The sequence below is a fragment of the Poromitra crassiceps genome (assembly GCF_964638095.1).
Source record: "Poromitra crassiceps genome assembly, chromosome: 14".
Taxonomy (NCBI): Eukaryota; Metazoa; Chordata; class Actinopteri; order Beryciformes; family Melamphaidae; genus Poromitra; species Poromitra crassiceps.
This window is the reverse complement of record NC_139633.1, coordinates 12154968-12178933: the sequence shown is the minus strand read 5'-3', so window position 1 is coordinate 12178933 and position 23966 is coordinate 12154968. Positions and strand designations below refer to the sequence as shown.

The following is a 23966-nucleotide window of genomic DNA, read 5'->3' as shown; positions in this document are numbered from 1 at the left end:
GATAACAGATTCGGAAATAGCACTCCAAACACCTTCGCGCTCTCATTTCAACGTAGAGCGTCAGAGTGGATTTACGAACGCACCCGTACGGTATGCTACAACGGCGCTCCCAATTTACGAACAGTCCAGTGTGCGCTCTGGGCGCTGTGTGTTTAGCCTGGCTAATGTGTGTTTGCTGCTAGCCTAGGGAAGGAGGTTATTATTATTTATTTACATTTTAATTATTATTTAAAAAATATATAGGCCTACAATAACAATGATTATTATTAATAATAATACTAATTATTATTAGTATTGTTGTTGTTGTTGTTGTTGTTGTTGTTGTTGGTGGTGTTGTTGTTGTTGTTGTTGTTATTAGGCTATATGAAATGTAGCCTATGTAATGAAATGTATGTAATGTAATAATATAACTATCATGTAATGCACATGTGTTGTCCTGTTAGTAGTGTGGTGTCGTTATCGTATCTTGTATTGTCTTATCTTATATTTTGTTATGTTTTGGTGTGTTCTGGTGAAACAGTACAATAAAGCTTTTATTTTGAAGGCTGAACCAGCAGAGACGAGAGAGATATTTCGAAATTTCCGTTTGCTTGACTCGTACAGTCAAGGCGTTAAGCTTCCAAGTAAACAAGTAACTTTATTTCGTGTTCGAGTTTTTTCACGGTGGTAACCAAGAAACATGTGTTTCAACTGGTAAACTTAACTGCATTTAAAAAACGCGTTTGTGTTATATTTGGTCCAGCATTTGAGATAATAAGCAAGCTAATGTAACTGTTAGCCAGCTAGCCAAGCTAACTTCCTCGTCCTGACTGGCGCTGAGGAGAACTTCGCCTCGGAACACCGGTTGGAGCAGTTTTATTTTTCCAAGAAAGTAACGTTGTCAATGTCAGACAACTGTGGTCGTTTTATTTGTTACAGATAAAGGGTGATTCTGTTGTTGTCGGGCAACAGTTTTTTAGAAATGTCATCACCAACACATGACCATCAAAGCAGCAGTCACGATGAGTCGCCAAACACTAGCGATTCCGAGGATGAGGTACGTCACCATGTGCTTTCACCTGCTTTTTAGGTGGTTTTAGATATAATTTTCCTGCATTTCTCCTATATCTGTCTTATATGTTTTGCCCTGACTATGTAAATTGACCCTGAATATGGCTGGACTGCCACATTATAGACACACTAGTGACTAGTGTTATCGTTTTTTCGACACAGATAACGTTATGTGAGTGACATGAATGCAGCTGCAAGGTGTGTGAAACTGTAAACCTTGACTAGGTTTTGCTCGCTTCTTATGTTTGCTCCTCAGCCCAAGCTCCCTCTCAATCAGTTCTACCCATACATCCGCTGTGCCCTGTGCTGCGGGTTCCTCATCGACGCCACCACCATCACAGAGTGTCTGCACACATGTGAGTTAAAGCGGGGGTCCAGGTCCCTCGGTGCCGGTGGGTCTTGAAGAGGTTCCTGGGGGTCCCGAGTACTGGGTAGTTTTAACTTTATCTAGGCCTAATGTATGTCTAATGTTCTACTCAATCAAAACTCTCGCCTAGCTATCTAGCAATTTAGATAGACAGGGCCTAGCCGTGATACTTTATGTGACCATGAAATCGCCATGGACTCCTGTCTGGTTCTCATGTTGTTGTTTTTGTGTGTGTGTGTGTGTGCTTCCTCCCAGTTTGCAAAAGCTGCATAGTGAAGCACTTCTTCTACAGCAACAGGTGCCCCACTTGCAGCATCATGGTCCACCAGACACAGCCGCTCTACAACATTAGGTAGGCTGGTTTATTCGGTAACTACAAACTGATATCACCTTCCCTGCCTGTTAAATGAATAGCTGGCAGCCAAGCTACAGGTTGTATGACCACTTCAAGAAACATTTCAAATGACTGTACTGAAAATGTACAGAAACAGAGCAAATCTTTTATTGGCCACATTTTCCATGTCTGGATGTTTGATGAATACATTCCTCCAGTGTGTGTTCCTTAACTCATTGAATGCCATGGACGTCCTTCGACGTCCAATTAAATAGTGACGTAGAATGCCACGGACGTCCTTCGACGTCCAATGCGTTTTTTGACGGTGGGACGTCGATCAAAGCCTTCCGCAGCTCCTGTACAACTATAGTAGCTATTGGAGGTGTATAACCTATTTTACGGACTCATTAGGTGGCGACAGTGCTTGCTCGGTGCAGTCCAGATTAGAGACAGGTCCGAGAAACAGCCTAAAAGCCGTGGATCAAAGACAACCCGATGCATGCTCCCAGAGCCATTTGCTCTGTCGCGGGAGCTGACATTGGCTCCGAACAGGAGTCAATCCGCGCTCACAACTGAGCCCCTCTGTCCCTGTCTGTCTGTCTGTCTGTATAGTTTCTCCACCCGATTAGCAGACAGGAAAGCAGCCCCTGACGCCAAACCATTCAGCAATCCGGGTTGGCTCTTCCCTGCTGTGGCGCTGAGAGCCGACAGCAGCACACAAACGCAGCACTCCGAAAATATAATGGTTGCGTGAGGCTGTGTGCAGTGTGGGGAGGAGTTTACGGGGGGAGGGGGGGAGGGGGGTGGTGCACGCAGGGCATCACACAACAACTACGTCACTACATCAGAAAATATTATCTTCAGACTCAGTGAATGTGCTTGAAATGCTGCATTTCACAAAAGGCGGATTATCTCAGCTAATAATTTGAAAAGCCTGAAAACGCTGAAAACAACCTATCTTCTCCGGCTCATAACTAAAGAACGGAAAATGGTATCAATAAACTTTTTTTTGCTGATGATACAATAGAGCCAGCTCGTTCTTGTGCGTGTTCGGTGTTTACATAGTAATATCACACAATATTCTGTGGGCCTCGAGAAATCACTGAAAACGCTCTGAAAACTCTGGCACTGGGAGCATCCGTTCTCCAAAAGTGGCTGGCACTGAATGAGTTAAATTGAAAGCTGCTACCAGTAGAATATGAAATGTGATGATGAGTGTGGCGACTGGCGACCCTTAGGACAAAAAGACAATTATGTAGGACAAATATGTATCTAGAAGAGTCGACATAGAAGTGTCGTCATGTAAACTAAATAATGAGCCTGACATCTTAGTTTGGCTAATGCTAACGACACTAATGGAGAATGCAATATTTGTGCATGAAAGTAAAAAATATAAACAAAATAATATTATCCATCCAAATGTGACAATATCCATGATATGGATTGCCAGTCATATATATAGTATACCGTAAATTCCGGACTATAAGCCGCGGCTTTTTTCCCGTTTTTTGGCCCCTGCGGCTTATATAACGGTGCGTCTTATCTATGGATTTTTTCAGAAAAAAAAAAAAAAAAAAAAAAAATCTCTCTTTTTTAGCACTCTTTCTAACTATAAATCCACTTCTGTTTTAATTTCCTCTCTTGCCCTCTTTTCACCACACCGCGGACACTGTGTGCACTGTAAAAATAAACAACGGTGGTGTTGTGTTATGTTGTTTTGTTGAAATGTTGTAATACGGTAAATGGGAGCTTCCTCAAACAGCCATCTCTTCCCGACAATCCCCTCTGTGCGTGACCACTTACATATGGTAATTACGGTAAGCAAACGGCCACTCGGGCAACAACTCCCTCCCCCGACTACCAGGAGAAAATCACAAACTTCGGCGAATTCACACAAAGGAAGATCAAGGAATATTCACAACAAGACGAGCAGTAGAAGCAACACTCTCACTTACCATGGGGAAGGTACGCAGAAATTCACACGAGGCAGCTTTCAAGTTGAAAGCAGTCAATCTCGCATTAAAAGAGAGCAGCCGCCGATCAAACAGAGCAGCCGCGCGTAACCTGGGCAAAAGGGACTGTCCGTCCGGGGGAGAACTACTGAACAACTCCCTCCCGACTATCAGGAGAAAATCACAAACTTCGGCGAATTCACACAAAGGAAGATCACGGAATATTATAGGAGTGTGAAAACATCCACAATTACCAACGGGTTCCAAAACGCTGGACTGCTGCGGGATGAAGAGGATGACGCCACGGGGACTGCCCCCTAGTCCGATACCTCACGAGTCCGATACCTCACGAGTCCGACACCTCATGGTTTTGGGTTAGGGTCTGGGGGAGGTTAGGTTTAGGCGTGGGGGTGGGAGAGGTTAGGTTTTGGGTTAGGGTCTGGGGGATGTTAGGTTTAGGCGTGGGGGTGGGAGAGGTTAGGTTTTGGGTTAGGGTCTGGGGGAAGTTAGCCTCTTTTTTCGGACTCGTGAGGTGTCGGACTCGTGAGGTATCGGACTCGTGCCATGGCACCTGAAGGAGAGAGGAGAGTGGTTGACGAAGCCACCCTGAACCTGTTCGTTTCCGACACTGAAGATGAGGACTTTGGTGGTTTCAGTACGCAGGAAGAAGAGGAAGACGAGGATTAGTGACTTGACTTCTCTGGTTACAGGTTTGCTGCACATATACGGTAGCCTATTGTTGTGTGATTTTGTCTGGGGATTAGTGACCTGACTTTTGTTTTGTTTTGTTGAAATGTTAATAAATGGGAGCTTCCCCAAACAGCGATCTCTTTCCCGACATTCCTCTCTGTGCACGAACCCTTTCATATGGTAATTAAACATCAAAACACCCGCGGCTTATAGTCCGGTGCGGCTTATAGAAGAAAAAAATAGTCAATTTTGGTCCCGCGGCTTATACACCGGTGCGTCTTATAGTCCGGAATTTACGGTACATATAACATCATAACAGCAGTAGCTGCTGTTAAGGACCCCGATGAAGACCGATGGTCGCATTGCGTTGATCATTTTAAACATTTTTTGCCATACGATGTGTGTGACTCACCTGGTAGCACGCGTACGATGGAGGCTCGATCTTTCGCGCGGCCTACTGTCCTATCTAAATAAAGGCAAAAATGCCCAAAAAATAATGTAAATTTTATATATGTATATATATGTAAAATAAAGGCATAATAAACTTTAAAAAAAGAAAGATATTCCACTCATGCAAAGAGACCTTGACAAGATTAAATAAGCACAATACACACATTGTCTTCACATACATTATTTCTTGTTTTTATTTGCAATATTTTGAGATATTTTCCTCTTCCTCTGTGCAACAACTGATTGAACATTCCAAAGTTCCAGAAGTGCATTTTTCAATGCATAGTTGAGAATCTGTCACCTTCAATGTCTTTGAGCACTGTCCCACTTGATGTTAAATTCACTGAACTGGTGCATTGATATGCCAAAGCTTCTCTAAATGACAAGGGAAAACACATGGCTGGGGTCCTCATACACACATCAGTTCAGACAGAAATTCATGTTTTTAATCCATTTATTGAATCAAACCATATTTCATTATACAGTAGATAGATCGATTTCCTCAACAGTAGTGTACGGTAGAAGATAATAACATTGAAACCTGACACCTTTTTGTAGACTGAAGGTCTTTGCACACAGTGCGATTGTTTTCGTATGCGTGTTTTTTAATCCGTCATCTGAAAACACAGCTCGCAGAAAATTGAACCTCGTCCGAAAACTTAAATGACGGATGTAATTGTTGGACTTGGTGTGTCAATGATGATTGACACAAATGAGTAGGGCTGGGTTAAAAAAAAATCGATTCTCTGATTTTTAACCGATTTTTATTTTAATCCTTTGATATCGATTCATATGTCCAGAGATCGATTTTTTTTTATTTTTTTTTAAATAAACAGGCTAAAATATTATGCTGTGTGTGGTAGTTGAAACATAGTTTCAAGTTGACGTTTATTTATGTTTGTACTTTGTAGTTTAAACAAAAACATAAATACTGTAGGCTACATGAATGGAAATGTTTGATAATTAATATCTACTTTTAGAAATGATATAGGCTGAAATCAAATCACTGTGCATAATTGTGAAAGTGTCTTTATTGACAGATGAAAAGGCTGTTATTTCGTGAGTAAATATATGTATAACTAAAACCATTAAAATTGACAACAGGTCTGCAACTTTTTTCCCCCATGTATCTACTTGGCGCAAAAAAGGTTGGGAACCCCTGTGTTACATAACTGGACAGTCATGTAATTCAGGTTACAGCTCAAAAAACACGTTTTGGTATCACTAACCAAATCGATATTGAAATTAATCGAATCGAATCGGGATTAATCGATTCACCACCTTGTGAATCGGAATCAAATCGATTCTTGACATTTGAACCAATACCCAGCTCTACAAATTAGTTTTTTTTTTCTTTTTTTTTCCCCATACCTCAATTTCGGACGAAAATGCAGACTTGGTGTGCAAAAGCTATGAAGGTTGATATCACGACAGTATTGAGGGTTCACATTTTTAGCCACCCAGGCCAAGTTAGAGTTGTCATTAATTTCCTTTTACACTCTCCCATCGTCTGTGGCGTTATAGTGTCACAATGTATCAACCCCATGGTTGATACATTGTGTCATTCTGTTTTTCCATTGCATCCCATTCCCATTTTAGAGCATATCTCTGTGGTCCAAGTGTCTTCATCAGGGAATTAGCCAGGAACATTGAGAACTTGTGACGCACGTAAAGTCATGCACCTGTAAATAATTTAGCAGTACATGGGAGAGAGAAAAAATCAATAACCAATTGTGTCATGAATAATAATATTCATGACACAATAAAACAAAAAATACAAGTGATCACCACATTAAGAGAGATAGCAATTGAGCCTTCACTGACAATCCACTACCTTCAATAATATCCAGCACTCCGCTAGCATGATATTGTCATGCCAGGAATTATTTTCTGAGACTAGCCGAGACTTGCACTGAATTCCTTCAACAGCCCAAAGGCACGTACACTGTCAGTATGGAGGTTTAATAAGAAAAGAAATGTGGTACCTGTTGTCAGGTGTTTGAGTTCCCATCATATCACAAGCCTATTATGATTTCTTCTTTTGGCTGTGTTGCTCTTCATAGATTGTGGCACTTTGACATGATATATGTTCAGATTCAGATTCAGATTCAGATTCATTTATTTAAAGAATGGGACTTTACACATTAATGAACAGTACAGCCGTACAGTAAATATGCCAGGTTGTAGCCCAAGGGCTAGTTTCCACCTGTAGTCCCATGGCAGGTTGATGTAATCATGAAAGCGAAAGAAAAATTAATAATACAACAAAGATTAAAAGTACAGAAAGTTAGTAAAACCAAAAATGATTAAAACACACACAATTAATAGTACCAAAAAAAATTAATAGTATAAAAGGTTAGTGAAACCTAAAATAAATAAAACACACAGAGCATGCTGCAAAACATGGCAAATGATATGTTAAGTATGTTAATTGTGATCACATTGTTGGTTTGATCTGAGCCATATTTTCAACTGGCCTTTGAAGGTGGCGAGACTCGGGCATTCTCTAATCGAGGGAGGTAGATTATTCCAGAGAGTGCTTCCCATGAAGGATAGGGTCTTCTGACTAAAGGAAGTTTTTCTAAAGGGGACCTCACAGACCTTGTTCGTAATGGCCCGGGTGACACGGGTCGAGTTGGCGGTCGCACGATATTTGATAAAGTCAGCAAGAGGAGGCGGCGCCAGTCCATGTAGAACTTTGTATATTAGACAGGCAGAGGTGAAATTTCTAAAGTTCTCAAAATTTAGCATGCCATATTTACGTATGACATGGCAGTGGTGATGAGAAAAGGGTTTTTTATCTAGTATTTTCAGGGCTTTTTTATAAAGTAGTTCGTAACAGGGTCTTGAAAAGTCTGGAAATTCTGGAAACTGAATCGTTTGTTCTGAAATGATGATACAATGATTCTACTATACGCAATGGCATTCTAAAATTCCAGGTGTGGGAAAGCAATTTACTCACCCATGCAATTCACTCAAATCTGTAACTGTCAGTGTTGAGGATTCAAAGAGCTTTCTCCTCTGTTTCCTGCAGGCCTGACAGACAACTGCAGGATATTGTTTACAAAATGATTCCCTTTCTGGAGGAATGTAAGTACATGCGGTGACAGTCACATGCATAGGCACGTGTAATTATTTTAGAATATGTGCTTTTTCTCTCTGTGTTTGTTTGCACATTCAAATATGAAACGTTTCTATTTACTTTACAGTGGAGAGAGAACACATTTGTAATTTCTACAAGGAGAGAGGGCTGGATGTGCCAAAACCAGGTAAAGTCATTCAACCCTAATGGGTAGGGGAAACCGTTTCGAGGCAATGTTATCTGTTCTGTCTCTTCCCTGATCACTTCATACCAGAGCCATGTACGGTATATAGAAGAGTCGCAACATCTCCATTCACTCCAATGGACCAGTTTTTTTTACTCTCAAGAGTTCCAGGAAGTAAGGTCCTGGATTGAGCAGCACTGTCGAGTTGCAGCAAAATGGACAGTTTGTGTTGTACTTTGATTATTATTATTTTTTTTGTAATCAAATTGTACATCATCAGCTTTTCTAGCATTCAAAAGTAGCGCGAGACCAGTGGCGCTAATAATCTGGTTTATTTCAAGAAAAACATTTTGGCGAGTGGAAATTCTGATTGGTAGGTAGCTTTAAAACCTAGGAGCCATATTGGCTGGTGAACCAAAAAGTTAATTTCAAGCCCTGTATATGTGTAAATACACACACACACACACACACACACACACACACACACACACACACACACACACACACCCACACATATAATGTACATACATTACATACACACAAACACACACATCTCACAATTCCTCCAACATGTATCTTTTCTCTCCTTGCAGTGGTGGTTTCTCCCGTGGTGGTGCTGAAGAAGAAGAAGTACATGATTCACCGTTCGGTGTTCACCATCCCCCCCGAGCTCGATGTGTCCCTGCTGCTGGAGTTTGTCGGGTGAGGATCTGCACTGCGCACTGTGCACAGTGCCACACACCTAGCATTAGTTACGCCTATGGTGGCTATAGAACGTATTCAACCCCCTGACTTTTTGGCGCTTTTTCTGTTCAATTAATGTGTAAACTTCCACAGGTAAAAAATCTAGTTTACAATATAATTTAGTCACCTAGATTCACGTCATCCTTGGATAATAGTGAGATATTTTGAATGTATTCTCAGTCGTTTTTTCTCTCCAATTTCTTCATTTACGTCCATTGTAAAATTATAGAGAAACATGCCTTAGCATGTAGGGCACCCGCCTCAGTACTGTCATGTGTAATAGGTAGAACTGATAGTTAATTTCCATAAGTAGCATACAGTAGGTTTTCTGCTAATTTGATAATTCCATTCCACGGCTAAACTTAGTCTAGCCTTTAACCACTCTCCCATAGGATCTCTCTTGCCTGTCAAATCTGCACCAACAGAACACACCAAACATCACTTTAATCTATTATTAGATGGTAAAGATGAATTTAATCATAAACATATTCATATCTGAAATTATTTAATGATTACATTTCAGATAGTAGCTACATACATACATAACATATATATCAGACATTTTCAAAGGAAAATATCTTACTTTTTTTTAAGGGTTAATAGTTTTGCAAAACACAGATTGCAACAGTGAGTGAAACCTCCTTACAATATTTAGACGGACATGCCGATCTTCACCAGCAGATGGCCCTAACGTCCTACATTATGCTTCACATAAAAAATGTTTGAGTTAAAATGACCCATATTTTGTTTCCAGGGCTGAAGAGGGCATCAACGACTATAAGGTAATGATTTCACATGAGATCTTTTTTTATTTAAAGATTGTTTAGATTGTGTTATAGTGACAGAAATGATGAGAGCTCGGTCTTGGGCTGTTGGCCCACCGGGACAATTTCACCCACAGGTCCTCTTGGAAATAGTGTCACGAATGGTTTTTATCATGGTGCAACACCATTAATAGGGACCTTGCAATTCAAATATCTTTCGCCAATGATTAATTACAGTGTAGTCTCGCTAGCCAGCCTCCTCTCCCTTCCATCCGAGGAGTCTGGCGCCGCAGGTCTCCATCGTGGGATTGCGATGGGCGGCGCTTAGCGGCAGTGCCCTTGGAAAATAGTTTCAAACAATCCAACTTGCCGTTTTCAGCGTGTAGCAACGAGCTAGCTTGTAGGTTTCTGCCGTTAGCTTGCTAGCTAGTTAGCGTTGTTGTTTTCACTGAGGCGGCAGGGCACTATTTACAGCCACACGGAGGAGGGAGCGGAAGTCGCTCTGATTGACATGGTCGGAGCCAATGACCGAGCTTCTTAAGCGGGGAGTGGAAATCCGGCAGCGTCTGAAATCAACGCTTCCAATGGGAGAGCAGAGTAGAGCACGGGAGGGTTTATCCCAGTTATGGAGACCTGCTGCGTCAGACTCCTCGGACGGAAGGGAGAGGAGGCTGGCCAGCGAGACTACTGTAATTACAGTGCAATAGTATAAGGTGCATACTAAACAATGTAGCTTACATGTGATTTTTGTTTTCAAGTCAGGATTTCACAATTATAAGACACTACTTCTATCAGATATTTTCATTCCATTATTTCCGATGTCTTGTGTTTCCTTAATGACATTTACTACTTTTGAGCAAAAATGCTGCAAGGCGTTTCCAACTTGACCCCCCTTCTCCCCGTCCAGCCACTTGAAAGGCGCTACGTCCGCGTGTCGGGCAAGGCCACCATCCGCCACGTGGAGCTGTTCATCAGGAGGAAGATGGAGCTGAGCTCCAGCTGCCAGGTCAGTCCGCCTGGCTTACGCTTAATCGTGGAAACGCTGCCTAATTCGCAAAAACCTCCAAATATCGCAAAAAAGTTTTCACGCTTGAGGGAGGCGGAAAAGTCGGGTGTATCGATAAAAGGAAAATGCGAAACGTGCGGTGGAAACAGATGAAGCGATATTCTGTTGTCTCTCCATTGAAAAACCACGCAGTTTGCCTTGATCACTGCAAAACACGACATGCCGTGTAGCCTCCACACAATAGGGCTACACACGGTAAATCATAGTACGCGCAGCACAATACCCGCCGTGGTAAACAGAAGAAGACTGGGATACTAACTTTAAGGTGACTCACTTCTAGAAGAATTGAATGAAATTGTAGGCTATTCACTTACTATCTGATTAGTATCGATACATTTGGATGGAAACCCAGCTTGTGTCACGACCACAGACAGACTTCAGACAGACCTGGCAACATGACAGCGAGGGCATTACAGGAGGATGTGGGCGTGCCGTGCAGACTGACCGGGTTCAAATAGGCGTCATGCAACTTGCATGTACGTCATGTGGGTGTTTTTATGTAAGACAGCAGACTTTTTGCAACATGCTCTCATTCAAGATTCAAGATGGCTATTATTAACTAGAGGAGACCATCTTGCAATGGGATCACATCAGCCGCGACGCCTGCGACTTCAAACGAATGTGAGTTTCGTGACTGCATCTTGCACGGTTTTGTTCATTTTCACAAAATCTGTCCACAGACAGACAGACATACTGTAAACACCTTCTGTGGTAGTTCCCGCTACAATACGTGTCTGCAGGACCGCATTCTGCACTGATGACTCACAGACTCACAAGGTGAAAACAATTGCAGTGTCGCTGTCGTGGCTGGTAATTAACATTCAGGTGGGGATATCACTCATTTTAAGAATTTTTGAGAAATGGTCTTGGAGCAATCCATTTATGATCACATATGTATTGACGACAGCGTTCAGGTCTTAGCTGCACTCTTTTAATAAGTGTATATTGTATTTCAGGGATGCAAACTAGTCACCTTTAGGTGACAGTCACCTTTTTGACCCCAAAATAGGGCACTTGGTGAATGACTTGGAGTGTTGTTGCCCTATATCGGTTACCTTTTCACTCTCCATGAGTTTGCATCCCTGGTACTTAGTAACACGTGGACGAGGATTAGCAGCTTAGGCTGATTGATTGGCTTCAGCCCTGCTCTTCCCTGGTCGGTCTGGACCTGGTTCAGTTAAACAGAGGAGAGGTGTCTCTCAACACTCCCACAGGAGATCTTCCCTGGCCGGTCTGGACCTGGTGAAGTTAGACAGAGGAGAGGTGTCTCTCAACACTCCCACAGGAGATCTTCCCTGGTCGGTCTGGACCTGGTGAAGTTAAACAGAGGAGAGGTGTCTCTCAACACTCCCACAGGAGATCTTCCCTGGTCGGTCTGGACCTGGTTCAGTTAGACAGAGGAGAGGTGTCTCTCAACACTCCCACAAGAGATCTTCCCTGGTCGGTCTGGACCTGGTGAAGTTAAACAGAGGAGAGGTGTCTCTCAACACTCCCACAGGAGATCTTCCCTGGTCGGTCTGGACCTGGTGAAGTTAGACAGAGGAGAGGTGTCTCTCAACACTCCCACAGGAGATCTTCCCTGGCCGCTCTGCACCTGGTGAAGTTAGACAGAGGAGAGATGTCTCTCAACACTCCCACAGGAGATCTTCCCTGGCCGCTCTGCACCTGGTGAAGTTAGACAGAGGAGAGATGTCTCTCAACACTCCCACAGGAGATCTTCCCTGGCCGCTCTGCACCTGGTGAAGTTAGACAGAGGTGAGGTGTCTCTCAACACTCCCACAGGAGATCTTCCCTGGTCGGTCTGGACCTGGTGAAGTTAAACAGAGGAGAGGTGTCTCTCAACACTCCCACAGGAGATCTTCCCTGACCGGTCTGGACCTGGTGAAGTTAGACAGAGGTGAGGTGTCTCTCAACACTCCCACAGGAGACCTTCCCTGGCCGGTCTGGACCTGGTTAAGTTAGACAGAGGAGAGGTGTCTCTCAACACTCCCACAGGAGATCTTCCCTGGTCGGTCAGGACCTGGTTAAGTTAAACAGAGGAGAGGTGTCTCTCAACACTCCCACAGGAGATCTTCCCTGGTCGGTCTGGACCTGGTGAAGTTAGACAGAGGAGAGGTGTCTCTCAACACTCCCACAGGAGATCTTCCCTGGCCGGTCTGGACCTGGTGAAGTTAGACAGAGGAGAGGTGTCTCTCAACACTCCCACAGGAGATCTTCCCTGGCTGGTCTGGACCTGGTGAAGTTAGACAGAGGAGAGGTGTCTCTCAACACTCCCACAGGAGATCTTCCCTGGTCGGTCTGGACCTGGTGAAGTTAGACAGAGGTGAGGTGTCTCTCGTCTCAACACTCCCACAGGAGATCTTCCCTGGCCGGTCTGGACCTGGTTAAGTTAGACAGAGGAGAGGTGTCTCTCAACACTCCCACAGGAGATCTTCCAAATCAGAATCAGAATCAGATATCATTTATTCGCCATTATGTTATGTAACATATAGGAACTTGTTTTGGCATTAAGGTGCATTAATCTTTTTTCACATAAGAGCACAGTAACGCCACAGCAGCCATGGGCGGCGCCGTCTTGCATTGAACAGAGCATCTAAATGAAATGGATGAAATACACTCAATTCACATTATTACTAATTTGAAAAGTAATAAGGCACACTTCAATATTATACAATACATATACATTTGTTGTAAATGTACAGGATTACCAGCAGGGGGGGGGGGGGTTGCTGAGGAAAACGGGGGTGGGGGGGAGGAGGATGCAAGGGCTAACAAGGCAGGGGGTTTGGGGGGGAAAGAGCTCAGTTGCAGACGAAAAATCAGGAGAGCTGCGTCCTTGGCAGTACGAGAGTCCAGATTAGGATAGAATGTTTTGGTTGCCTGGAATTCCTTTCGGTCACACAGACCAGAAAGTCAACAGCAGGTGTCAAGTCTCTGATTCCCAACTTAGTTCATATTCTCCTTAGATCAGTGGAATTTCTATGATATATCCCTGGTCGGTCTGGACCTGGTGAAGTTAGACAGAGGAGAGGTGTCTCTCAACACTCCCACAGCAGATCTTCTGTAGCCGTTCTGGACCTGGTGAAGTTAGACAGAGGAGAGGTGTCTCTCAACACTCCCACAGCAGATCTTCCCTGGCCGGTCTGGACCTGGTTAAGTTAGACAGAGGAGAGGTGTCTCTCAACACTCCCACAGCAGATCTTCCCTGGCCGGTCTGGACCTGGTGAAGTTAGACAGAGGAGAGGTGTCTCTCAACACTCCCACAGCAGATCTTCCCTGGCCGGTCTGGACCTGGTGAAGTTAGACAGAGGAGAGGTGTCTCTCAACACTCCCACAGGAGATCTTCCCTGGCCGGTCTGGACCTGGTTAAGTTAAACAGAGGAGAGGTGTCTCTCGACACTCCCACAGGAGATCCATTGTCCCAGACCTGTGAACACAGAAAGGGTGGAGCATTATCTGTTTAAGGTCACTGTGGCAAGAATGCTGTAAAACACTCTAGACGAAGCTCCAGAGGGACCAAAACGTTAGCGATCAACAAATCGCGAAGCTGAGCAAGAGCAGTGTTGCGTCTGACAAAAAAGTACTTTAATACACAACAAGCTGGATTTTACAACTCAAAAGTATGATCTTATGAGAACGAAGCATATGGAGGCAGCAAGACCACAGACCTGCAAGAAATAAGTTCCTTTCTGTTGATTCAACTGTTAGTAAAATGCATTTGTTCGATCATTACATTTGGTGTGTAAATGTATTGTAATTTGTAGCCCATTTAAAATGTGTCCGGTAAATGCTCTGCTTGTATTTCTGCCTCAGTGAATCTATGATGAAGTGGTCTGAGGTGTTCCTGTGTGTCCTGCAGGTGGATGTGGTTTGTGGGGATCACCTCCTAGATCACTACCAGTCACTCAGAGACATCCAGAAACTAATGGGAGAGGAGGCATTACAGGTAGGTACTACACACACACACACACACAGTTTAAAAGTTATTTGAATCACCAATCTAAATTTGTGTATATACACATCCGTAAAAATACTCGAAGACGGCTATGTTAATCATGAAAATCCATTGTGTAGACGTTCCAGAATGATGATCCTTTGATACATAGAAATATAATATTTTGGTCTCATTTCCATTTGACCCCAGGACGGCCTGTTGGTGCTGCACTTTGGTCTGGTCCTGCCCTCCGAGTCTTGAGCAGGGGAAAAGGATGCAGTACATGAAGGGCTCTGCATTGACCCTTTGGATTACATCTGTTGTTGATTCTTTTCAGCTGGCTGCCATCACATTGTTGAGTTAGAGTTAAACGAGTGTTGTCGTTAAACTAATGGGTTGACACCAGCTACTAACAAAATTAAAACCCTACCTAAAAACTGTTAGGTAGCTTGTGGCTGGCAGAACCGTTTAGTTTCAAAGAGAAATGCAAGTACTGCAAGCTTTCTTTTTCCCGCCATGTAATGTCTTAATTGAACAGTATCTAATTAATAAAAAGGTGTAGGTGTTGTAAAATTTTATCTTAACTCTGGATATTCGCTCCCAAAATCATCATTTAGGTTATTTATGTACGTACTGTACGTGCCGGTGCAGTACCTCTCCCTCACCTCGTCGGACAGACCCGGTAAGGGAAAAACAATAGACTAAAGCTGAAAATGTCACGGTATCTAAACAGTTTTGTTGCACAACTGGACCGGTCTTGTTTACTGTTAGAAAACCAGGGACTTCTTAATTTTTATTTGTGGATTTTCAGATTTTGAGAGATTGTTGTGAGTTGAAAGGGCTTGAAACAAAAATGACCTCTACCACTACCAAAGGCTTTATATATTTCTTATGGTTTAGATGTACACTGTATCTTCAGAATCAGTTTCTTCCTTATTGATTTACACATTTAATTTAAGAGCTGTTAACATTTTGTACAGACTGTCTGCTTGTGTGAATAAATGCCATTGTATTGATTGATAGAATGTGCTTCCCGTAAAAACCAATACAGCGGTTATTTAAGTTTATAAAGAAAATCTTTGATAGCATTTGTTACAGAATACCTTTCCTATGTGCATTTTGCCAGTTTAAATAAATAAATGACTGAGTAATGTGTGACATTTTGTTTCTTTGGTGGCGTTTAATTTCTCTCATCTGTAAAAGTCTTATTCTGAGGGATTTCGTGTAGACTTGGTTTGAATGGAGAGTTCCATGATTGCCTACAGGAGGTCCAGACCTTGAGTTTTGGCTGCTGTTTGAGAAGCTTTATCACCATGAATCCTATTGAGTATCAGAAATATCTGTACTGGCTTTCAAAACCCCATATACAATACCTACATTCTGCAAGATTTGTCGCAGCAAAGAGACAGAACATTTATAATTTCAACCCATTTGGAGGGACATTTTATTACATTTTGACAAGTTATTACATATCGTGGCAGTTGCAACATCCCAGCCCCCAAGAAAGCAATGAGATGTTGGATGTAAGTTGGTCAGTCATTTCATTACATTTATTGTGCAAAGGAAAGAATTGGTTGTCAGTGGATTTCTAATAACTAACCAGACTTTGAGCCTTGTAGACGGAATACACAAATTGTTTAAAATTGGTATACACAAATAGTTTTTATGCACTGAACGTTTTCAAAATCAGCCACAGCAAAAAATGGCTTCTTGATGGGCATTTTTATTTCCACCATTCCCATACAAATTTTTACAGGATATTGTATGTCCATTTATTACACATTTCTGCAAATCTGAAGAATTTTGCCTATTCTTTACTGACTCTACCATACTGGTATACGGTGACAGTGGGATGCTGCAACAACAGAAGTGAGGCACTACACCAACATTTAGGCTTCCAACTAGAAAAATATAGAAATTTGAAATAAAGTCTTTATCTAAAACAAAACAACTGTCCCAATTCAACAGCATGCCACACGTCTTTAGTGCAAGTCTCGCATAGCACAAAAATGGTAATCCACCTTAGAAACATTCAGTATTTGGACACAGGCTCCTTAACAAAACCTTACAGGAGTGTTCTCTTTGGACATAGCCTACAGTGCAGTCTGTCTGGTTCTACATCTCTAGGTTTGTGTACTTTCACCTCTCAGTAATACAGATTCACTTTTCTCCCCTGCACAGTAGAGACAGGGAAACCTCTGCAAATCAGCAGTTCTGTTGAGTAATAATGGCAAAAGTTTTTGTTTCAATATACTGTATAAGGTTAAACCGATATATCGGGCCGAGTTTTGCCTTTAATTAAAAATCAGATTGCCTATGCCTGTCTTGGGAAGCTGCTATCCCACTTAGAATTTCATGAGTATCGCTTTCAATGGCGAGTGTCCCATGATGGTCTAAATGTTGATTTAGAGGTTTTTCCCATTATATTAACAATAGATTTGGTGGGGAAAATGTAATACTTTTTATTAATATAATATATTAAATTATTTTTTGGCAGAAACAAAACGTTTAATAGACCTGAGTGTAATAATATGTCTATTACTATGTACTCTATCTTCTCTCATATGTGCTCTCTGTCTTTCTGTTACATTCTCTCTTTAGTTGTTGGAGTTGATGTCCGCCTCATCACTCTTGTCCACTTTCTCCTCAGTGACCTCCTTGCGAGCGGCCGCTTTGGCCTTGCGGCCGCTCTTGGAGGAGGCAGCCGGGGGCAGGGCTGAGGCTCGGGGCTGGTAGCTGTAGCTCATGCTCGAGCTGGCAGGACCAAACGACATCCCTGTGCTGAAGTGAGTCTCCTCCCCTTCCAACAGTTTCCTTAGGATCAAAAGAAACACGTCCAGCATTAAAGTCACAAATGACACAGCATTTTTGGAGAATCTTGCTTCTGTAATTGTATGTATTCAAAAGGATAAACCACTTTGGATATCAGTTGATGGCAAGTGCAGAGGGGTGGGATTTTTTATGGTTCTTATTGGTTGGAGTCTTTATATAATTTATTTAATATAAAAACACAAGAAACAAAAACATTTGGGGGGATGTATTGTTAAATATATATGGAAATTAGCTAGCATGGCTAATGGTAATGGTAATTATTCATTTCATACATTCAGGCGGTGTCAGACGCGTGGTCAATGGGGGAAATCCTCCTGTTCTCCCCATTCAGCATAGTTAGCATTCAGCTGCTAGCCCAGTCCAGGCAGACAGGATCGGGGATTCAACCCCCACAGTGAACGCACATTTGAACAGATGTCTAGGTACCTGCTCTAGAATCCCCAATCCTGTAGTGTAGAGCCACAGTGCCATCCTTTGGTGAGTCAGCCCATTGAGATATATGGGGGGTTTCCCCCCACCGCCTAGTCTTGCGTGCCAGCCATAGTAAAAATTGTATGGGTGTTCCCACACAGACCAACTGTATCTATTGTGACTTTAATATAGGCACCAGACAAGTGTTAGTAAGTGTTATGCTTTGAAAATGATTTAGAAACCTTATTATTATGTTATTATGTGACAACTGACCAGCATTTACCAATTTGGGCATTTACACTTACAGTATACCATGGTGTATGGACTCATATATTTACATTTTTTGTATCCAGCCAAGCCAGTACCTGTAGGCAGCGATCTCTATGTCCAGTGCCATCTTGACATTGAGCAGGTCCTGGTACTCTCTCAGATGCTGGGCCATCTCACCCTTTAGGTGCCTCAGCTCATTATCCAGGTGGCCAATAGTGTCCTGTAACATTGTGAGTAAGAGAGGCAGGCAGACAGACCAGAAAGAACATTAAACAGTAACATTCAATAGTGAGGTTATAGTGACCTTATGGTACTTTATGTTCTTTGTTTTCTCATAGCATTATATTACCATCATATTCATGTTGTCTGTGGTACTCAGTACTTAATGTATACAGTTAATTATGCTTTATGGTATTGTTTTTAAATCCACTGTGGTATTATCTGAGTTTCTGTGACATACTTCTTTGACCTATAATAGTGCATGATATTTTAAAGTTCCCTGTGAATACTTGTAGATCTTCTCACCCTGCTTATAAAATGTATAATGATTACTTTTCGTAAGGGAATATACAATAGCTCTTGGAGCTTAAGTTTACCATCCTAAGAAAGCCAGTGAAAGCAGATGGCCTTCCAATATCCGGTTTAGCAGGAGGGTTAGAGGTTACACGCAGGGCCAGTTATTCAGGAACTGCTTAGGTCAGTCTCCTAATTTGAGGCTTGTGAAACCAACTACCACACACCGGCATCGTGTCATGTCTTCAGTTGAAACCTTGCGGCAAAGGACCTCGGGTCGGATTCGAACCCGCGTCGGCCGCACGAGGGACTGAGACGCCGTTGTACGCGTGCTACCAGGTGAGCCACCAGGACGCACTGTCAGGGAGTTCTTGATATGAACATGTTGAGGAATGCCTGCACTAGACTATTAGCTAACAGCTTTGCTCAAGCTGTGACATCATTCACCATCAACTTGAACCTGACAACTGCTCGCTTCCAATCCTATTAGTTCACAGCGAGTAGACTGACAGCATTGACCTACACATAGACTGTGCCAACAGTGCAGCACCATGGATGGACACACACACCATGGCGATCTGTCAATCACCCCCTTTTCTATCATCTATTTTACTTCAAACGGGAGAGTTATATAAAAAATTACCCCCCTACAGTTGTTATGAAAAGGTGAAATTAGCTATATAGACCCAAACCGTGTTTTGCCCCCGACTGGAAAGATGTTTAATCCTGTTATAAAGTTGGACATTTTAACATGGGGGGAATGCCTACTGCCCCCGACCCCCAAGTGGCCATTCGAGGAACTACAGCTTTTCACTTCACTTCCGCGCTATCATCAGAGGAAAGTCGGGGGGGTTGGCCGCTGTATGTGAAGCGCTTTGAGTGTCTAAGAAAAGGCGCTATATAAAATCCAATTAAAAAAACATAGGATAGCCTAATATATTCCGATATTTTATTCCTGTCTCAACATACTCACTGGTGAAATTATTTTATATTAATATTATTGCACTCAGCTTGCCTGCATGGCTGTGGTTTCAGCATTGTGCATGTCCTCAATTTCTCTGATCTGCCGCTCCAGAGACTCATTGGTGCTCCTCAGGGTCTCCGACTCGATGGTCTTGGACTGCAGCTGCCTCCTGAACTCACTGATCTCCTCCCTGCTGGCCCGCATGGCCTCATTGCTCCTGGCGGCCTGCTCGTTGAGGCTGACGAATTTGCTTTTGTACCACTCCTCCGCCGACTGCAGGTTTTTGGAGGCGATGGACTCATACTGGTTGCGGATCTCCTTCAGAGCCGAGGTGAGGTCCGGTTTGGAGAGCTCGATCTCCACGGACACGTGCGCCGCCTCCATCATGCTGCTCAGCTCCTGGACCTCCTCGGTGTGCACTTTCCTCAGGAAGGAGATTTCGTCCATCAGCGACTCGACGCGGCGTTCTAGGTCCAGGCGAACAACCGCGGCGTCGTCCACGTCCTTTCTGAACGCCTTCAGGGTCTGCTCAGCCTCCTCCCGCGCCCGTACCTCCTCATTGTACTTCACACTAAGCTTCTGAAAGATGACAGAGATGAGAGGAGATGAGAGGGAGATAATGAGAAACTTGAGAGGTATGGTATTCATTAGACTGATGTAGCGATGTACGATATTTTTTCCCCCGATATCCGATATGCCAAATTTTTCCAACTCTTTTGGCCGATTGCCGATGCCGATATACTGTATGCACATAAAGTGCCAACATTTTATTCTGGCGATTGGGTTGCACATTTACCTGCAGCTCCTCCTCCATGTTGTCCCGCTCGATGAGGATGCGGTTCCTCTGGCCACTCAGCTCGTCCAGCTGCGCCCTTAGGTCCTGCATCTCCTGCCTGTAGAGGTCAGCCATGCGGGACGGCTCCGCCTGCTTCTGCCTCAGCGTCGCCAGCTCCGCCTCCAGCGTTTTGTTCTGCTGCTCCAGGTGTCGCACTTTGTCAATGAACATGGCGAAGCGGTCATTAAGACCCTGTGTGACAGACAGAAGCGGTCATTAAGACCCTGTGTGACAGACAGAAGCGGTCATTAAGACCCTGTGTGACAGACAGAGTCACATTTACTTGTAATTACACCAATCGTATTAATCAGTCTTCCAAAATCAATTTAAATTAGGTTATATTTAAACTAAAGCTGCACTAGGCAAGCCTACAAAGTGCGGCCTGCAACGGAGAAGAGAGTCCCATCCCCGTTAATTGAGATCACACAGGAAATTATGAATCGAAAACCTTCAAACTCTCAAGAACAACAACAAAAAAGTACAACATACCCATGCAGTTTAAGTTTATTAGTATCAACATTAGCTACAGCATTGCAGCAGCTATTCTTCCTGGGGTCCACACGCCTAGATGTTGTTAGGATTGTTTTGGACTATTAACCCTAACATACATGTCTTTGATGGTGGGAGGAAACCGGAGCACCCAGAGGAAACTCACACAAACCCGGGGAGAACATGCACACTTCACACAGAAAGGACCTGAGACGGACCGGGGTTCGAACCTGGAACCTTCTTGCTGTGTGAGGCAGCAGCGCTAACCACTGAGTCACCGTGCCACAGTGAGGTACAGCTTCCTGTTAACAGCAACATTCTTTCCCCAAGAATGCCCAGCAATATGAATTATATTTATCATTATTGTTTGAAATAAGTGTGTAGCCTATTTACAGTGTTGGGCAAGTTACTTTCAAAATGTAATTAATTAATACTAGTTACTTTCATTTGAAAGTAATAAGTTACTTTACAATATTACTGTCTGTGTAGAGTAACTCGTTACTTATTACACTACTTTCGCATTACTTTCACCAAGAATGACATCGCTGCCCCGAAACCCTCCTGAAAAATAATTTCAACCGTCTTGAAGTCAGTGTAAACCGTCCAAGATTCTAAAAAGTATCTCATTTGTATTCCCATCTCCCCTACACAATGCAAAATCCACACCGGCTCTACCTGCATTTGCTCTTTCTCATTGGTCCGGATCACTTTGAATTCACTGTTGACCACGGAGGCCTGGGTCAGGTCGAGGCAGTCGGCCAGCACCGGTGAGAAGGAGGCAGAGGATGGGCCAGAACGTCTGTAGAGCCCCAGAGAGGACGTGCTGCAGCGGGATGCGGCCAGCGACCTGAGCCCCGGCGGGGCCCGAGACGAGCCGCTGTTCATGCGGGGCAAGGAGGCCGAAGACCTGGGAGAATCCCCGAAAATCTTCCGGTAGGATGACAAGGAGTAGTGGTCTCCTCCGTAGCTCATTGCTGCTGTGAGTCCCAGAGATAAGAACAGACCGAGGAGGATGTAAGAGCTTTGCGGGGGCTTAGATCCTCAACAGAGACTAAGCTCGATTCTCAATGCGTAGTCTCAGACATGCAGGGGCTAAATCCACTGACAGCTCCCTTCATATTCACCCTATTTTTCCATACATGTAGCATTCACAAATAACCAGTACTTGCCTTAAAGGGTTGTTGTCCATCACAACGGGCTTTTTGTGTTCCTAAATATTCTGTGGAGCTGGCCGTGGACATGGAGCTTCCTTCACTAACCTTGACCCATAACCAAACCCTAATCCCAACCAAGTGGCTACTGGTGCCTAACTCCAACCACTAGGGGGCCACTGACCGTTGCCTAACCCCAGATTTCAACCATTGACTGTAACCCAGATAGTTTTTCAGTTGATAGAAGTTACAAGGTCGGATGAGACACAAACCATCTGTATTGAAAACTGCAGAATATTTAAGAACACAAACAGCCCGTTGTGACGGACAACTGTGGCTTCAAGGCCACTGGAAATTCCTTTGCAAAATGTGAGTAGCCGCCTAGCCAGGTGTTTGTGGACACCATACACAGACACACACACGCACGCACGCACGCACACACTCACACACACACACACACACACACACACACTCACACACACACACACACACACACACACGCACACACACACTTTACGCCCCTGGCCCACATTTGTTTTAAGTCATGACGGGTGTGAGTGTGATCCCATCGCAAGACGGTCTCCAGTTTATAGCTTTTACTTGATTGTCATTTTTTTTTTTTTTTTTTTTTTTTTTTTTTTTTTTTAATGTTTTTTTTCCCGATTTTTTATCCCATTTTATCCCCCGTTTAGTGCTCATTTGATTACTCAATCCTGGTTGCTACTCCATCCTCTGCCGATCTGGGGAGAGCCGAGACTGATTCCATGCATCCTCCGAGACATGGGCAGTCAAGTCAGCCGCTTCTTTTCACCTGCCCGAGGGAGCTTCACCGGTAGGACATAGCACGTGGGAGGTTCACGCTATTCCAACCAGTTCCCCTCCCTCTGAACAGGCGCCCTTAACGATCAGAGGAGGAACCATATAAGCAACCAGGATGTTGCATGTTTTTGTGAAGGGGGTTCCTATATGAAGGAGACCCCCGGGAGGCACGGGGAGAACATGCAAACTCCACACAGAAAGGCCATTTTGCCGACCCCACCCGGGCGGTGGGCACTCGAGGACATGCGGACGGGCACGCATTCCTTCAGTGTTCACATCGGTCCAGGTGGGAATCGAACCCACGACCTTCGAGCTTTTACTTGATTGTCATTTTCATTCTGCCTTCGAGGTATTATCACTTGTTTCTAGAAGATTTCTTGAATCAAGTGAAACTGCATTGGTAAGGAGGAATTATCTCACCCAGTACATTTACACAGACATGAGCCCTATTAAGAATGAAGAAGAAGAATTAAATCTATCTCTGTATACATGTGTCTCTGTTTGAACACAGAATCTGCACCATGGTCAGCTCCATTCGTGTATACTGATGGGGCACACCTGGAATCAGCTGGGGAAGTGGACTATGAAAGCCCTCTGGGGAGAGAGAGGAGAGACCGCATGCCAACTCTGTGAGCAAGGCCTGACTAAATGGCCAATTAGTGATTGTGTGCTCCAACAGGTATCAGAACTAGTGAGACTAAATGATGGTGCTCCAGTAACATCAATCCAGTCTTCCACAATGATTTCATTGTGTAGCATATTCAGTAATTGAATAAAAATATCTTACTGTTGACTTTTGTTTTGACATATTACATATCTTTGCATTCGCTATAGATTTCCTTATATAGCACTAATTTACCTAATGTTAAAAACAAAAAAGCCATTATTTCTGGCATTGTGACTAACATACAAAGTAATTTGTAGTTTTTTATGCCTGCTTTATTGTTTATGTATGTTATGTGTATTTGTTGATACCTGTAGCCTACTAGCCTATATGAACTTGTACAATAAAGTAAAATGGGGGGGGGGGGGTGCGGGTATACAGGCAGGCTGTTTGCAGGGAAA

General features: G+C 43.5%; 2 protein-coding genes across 2 annotated transcripts; one reads left to right on the top strand and one right to left on the bottom strand.

Annotated features, from left to right (window-relative positions):
- The first annotated feature begins 658 nt into the window (after positions 1-658).
- pcgf6 (polycomb group ring finger 6) lies at positions 659-15735 on the top strand. The gene is made up of 10 exons (XM_083650483.1): positions 659-1036; positions 1307-1406; positions 1673-1769; positions 7878-7933; positions 8053-8112; positions 8703-8811; positions 9608-9635; positions 10525-10623; positions 14543-14629; positions 14828-15735. Exons 1-10 carry the CDS (start codon positions 962-964, stop codon positions 14876-14878), a joined length of 762 nt encoding a protein of 253 aa, XP_083506609.1. The 5' UTR covers positions 659-961; the 3' UTR covers positions 14879-15735.
- A 1479-nt stretch (positions 15736-17214) lies between these two features.
- Positions 17215-21903, bottom strand: inaa (internexin neuronal intermediate filament protein, alpha a; the record flags this gene model as incomplete). Its single annotated transcript, XM_083650482.1, has 5 exons — positions 17215-17431; positions 18226-18350; positions 19659-20186; positions 20404-20634; positions 21607-21903. 5 exons carry the CDS (start codon positions 21901-21903, stop codon positions 17215-17217), a joined length of 1398 nt encoding a protein of 465 aa, XP_083506608.1.
- Between the last annotated feature and the right edge of the window lie 2063 nt (positions 21904-23966).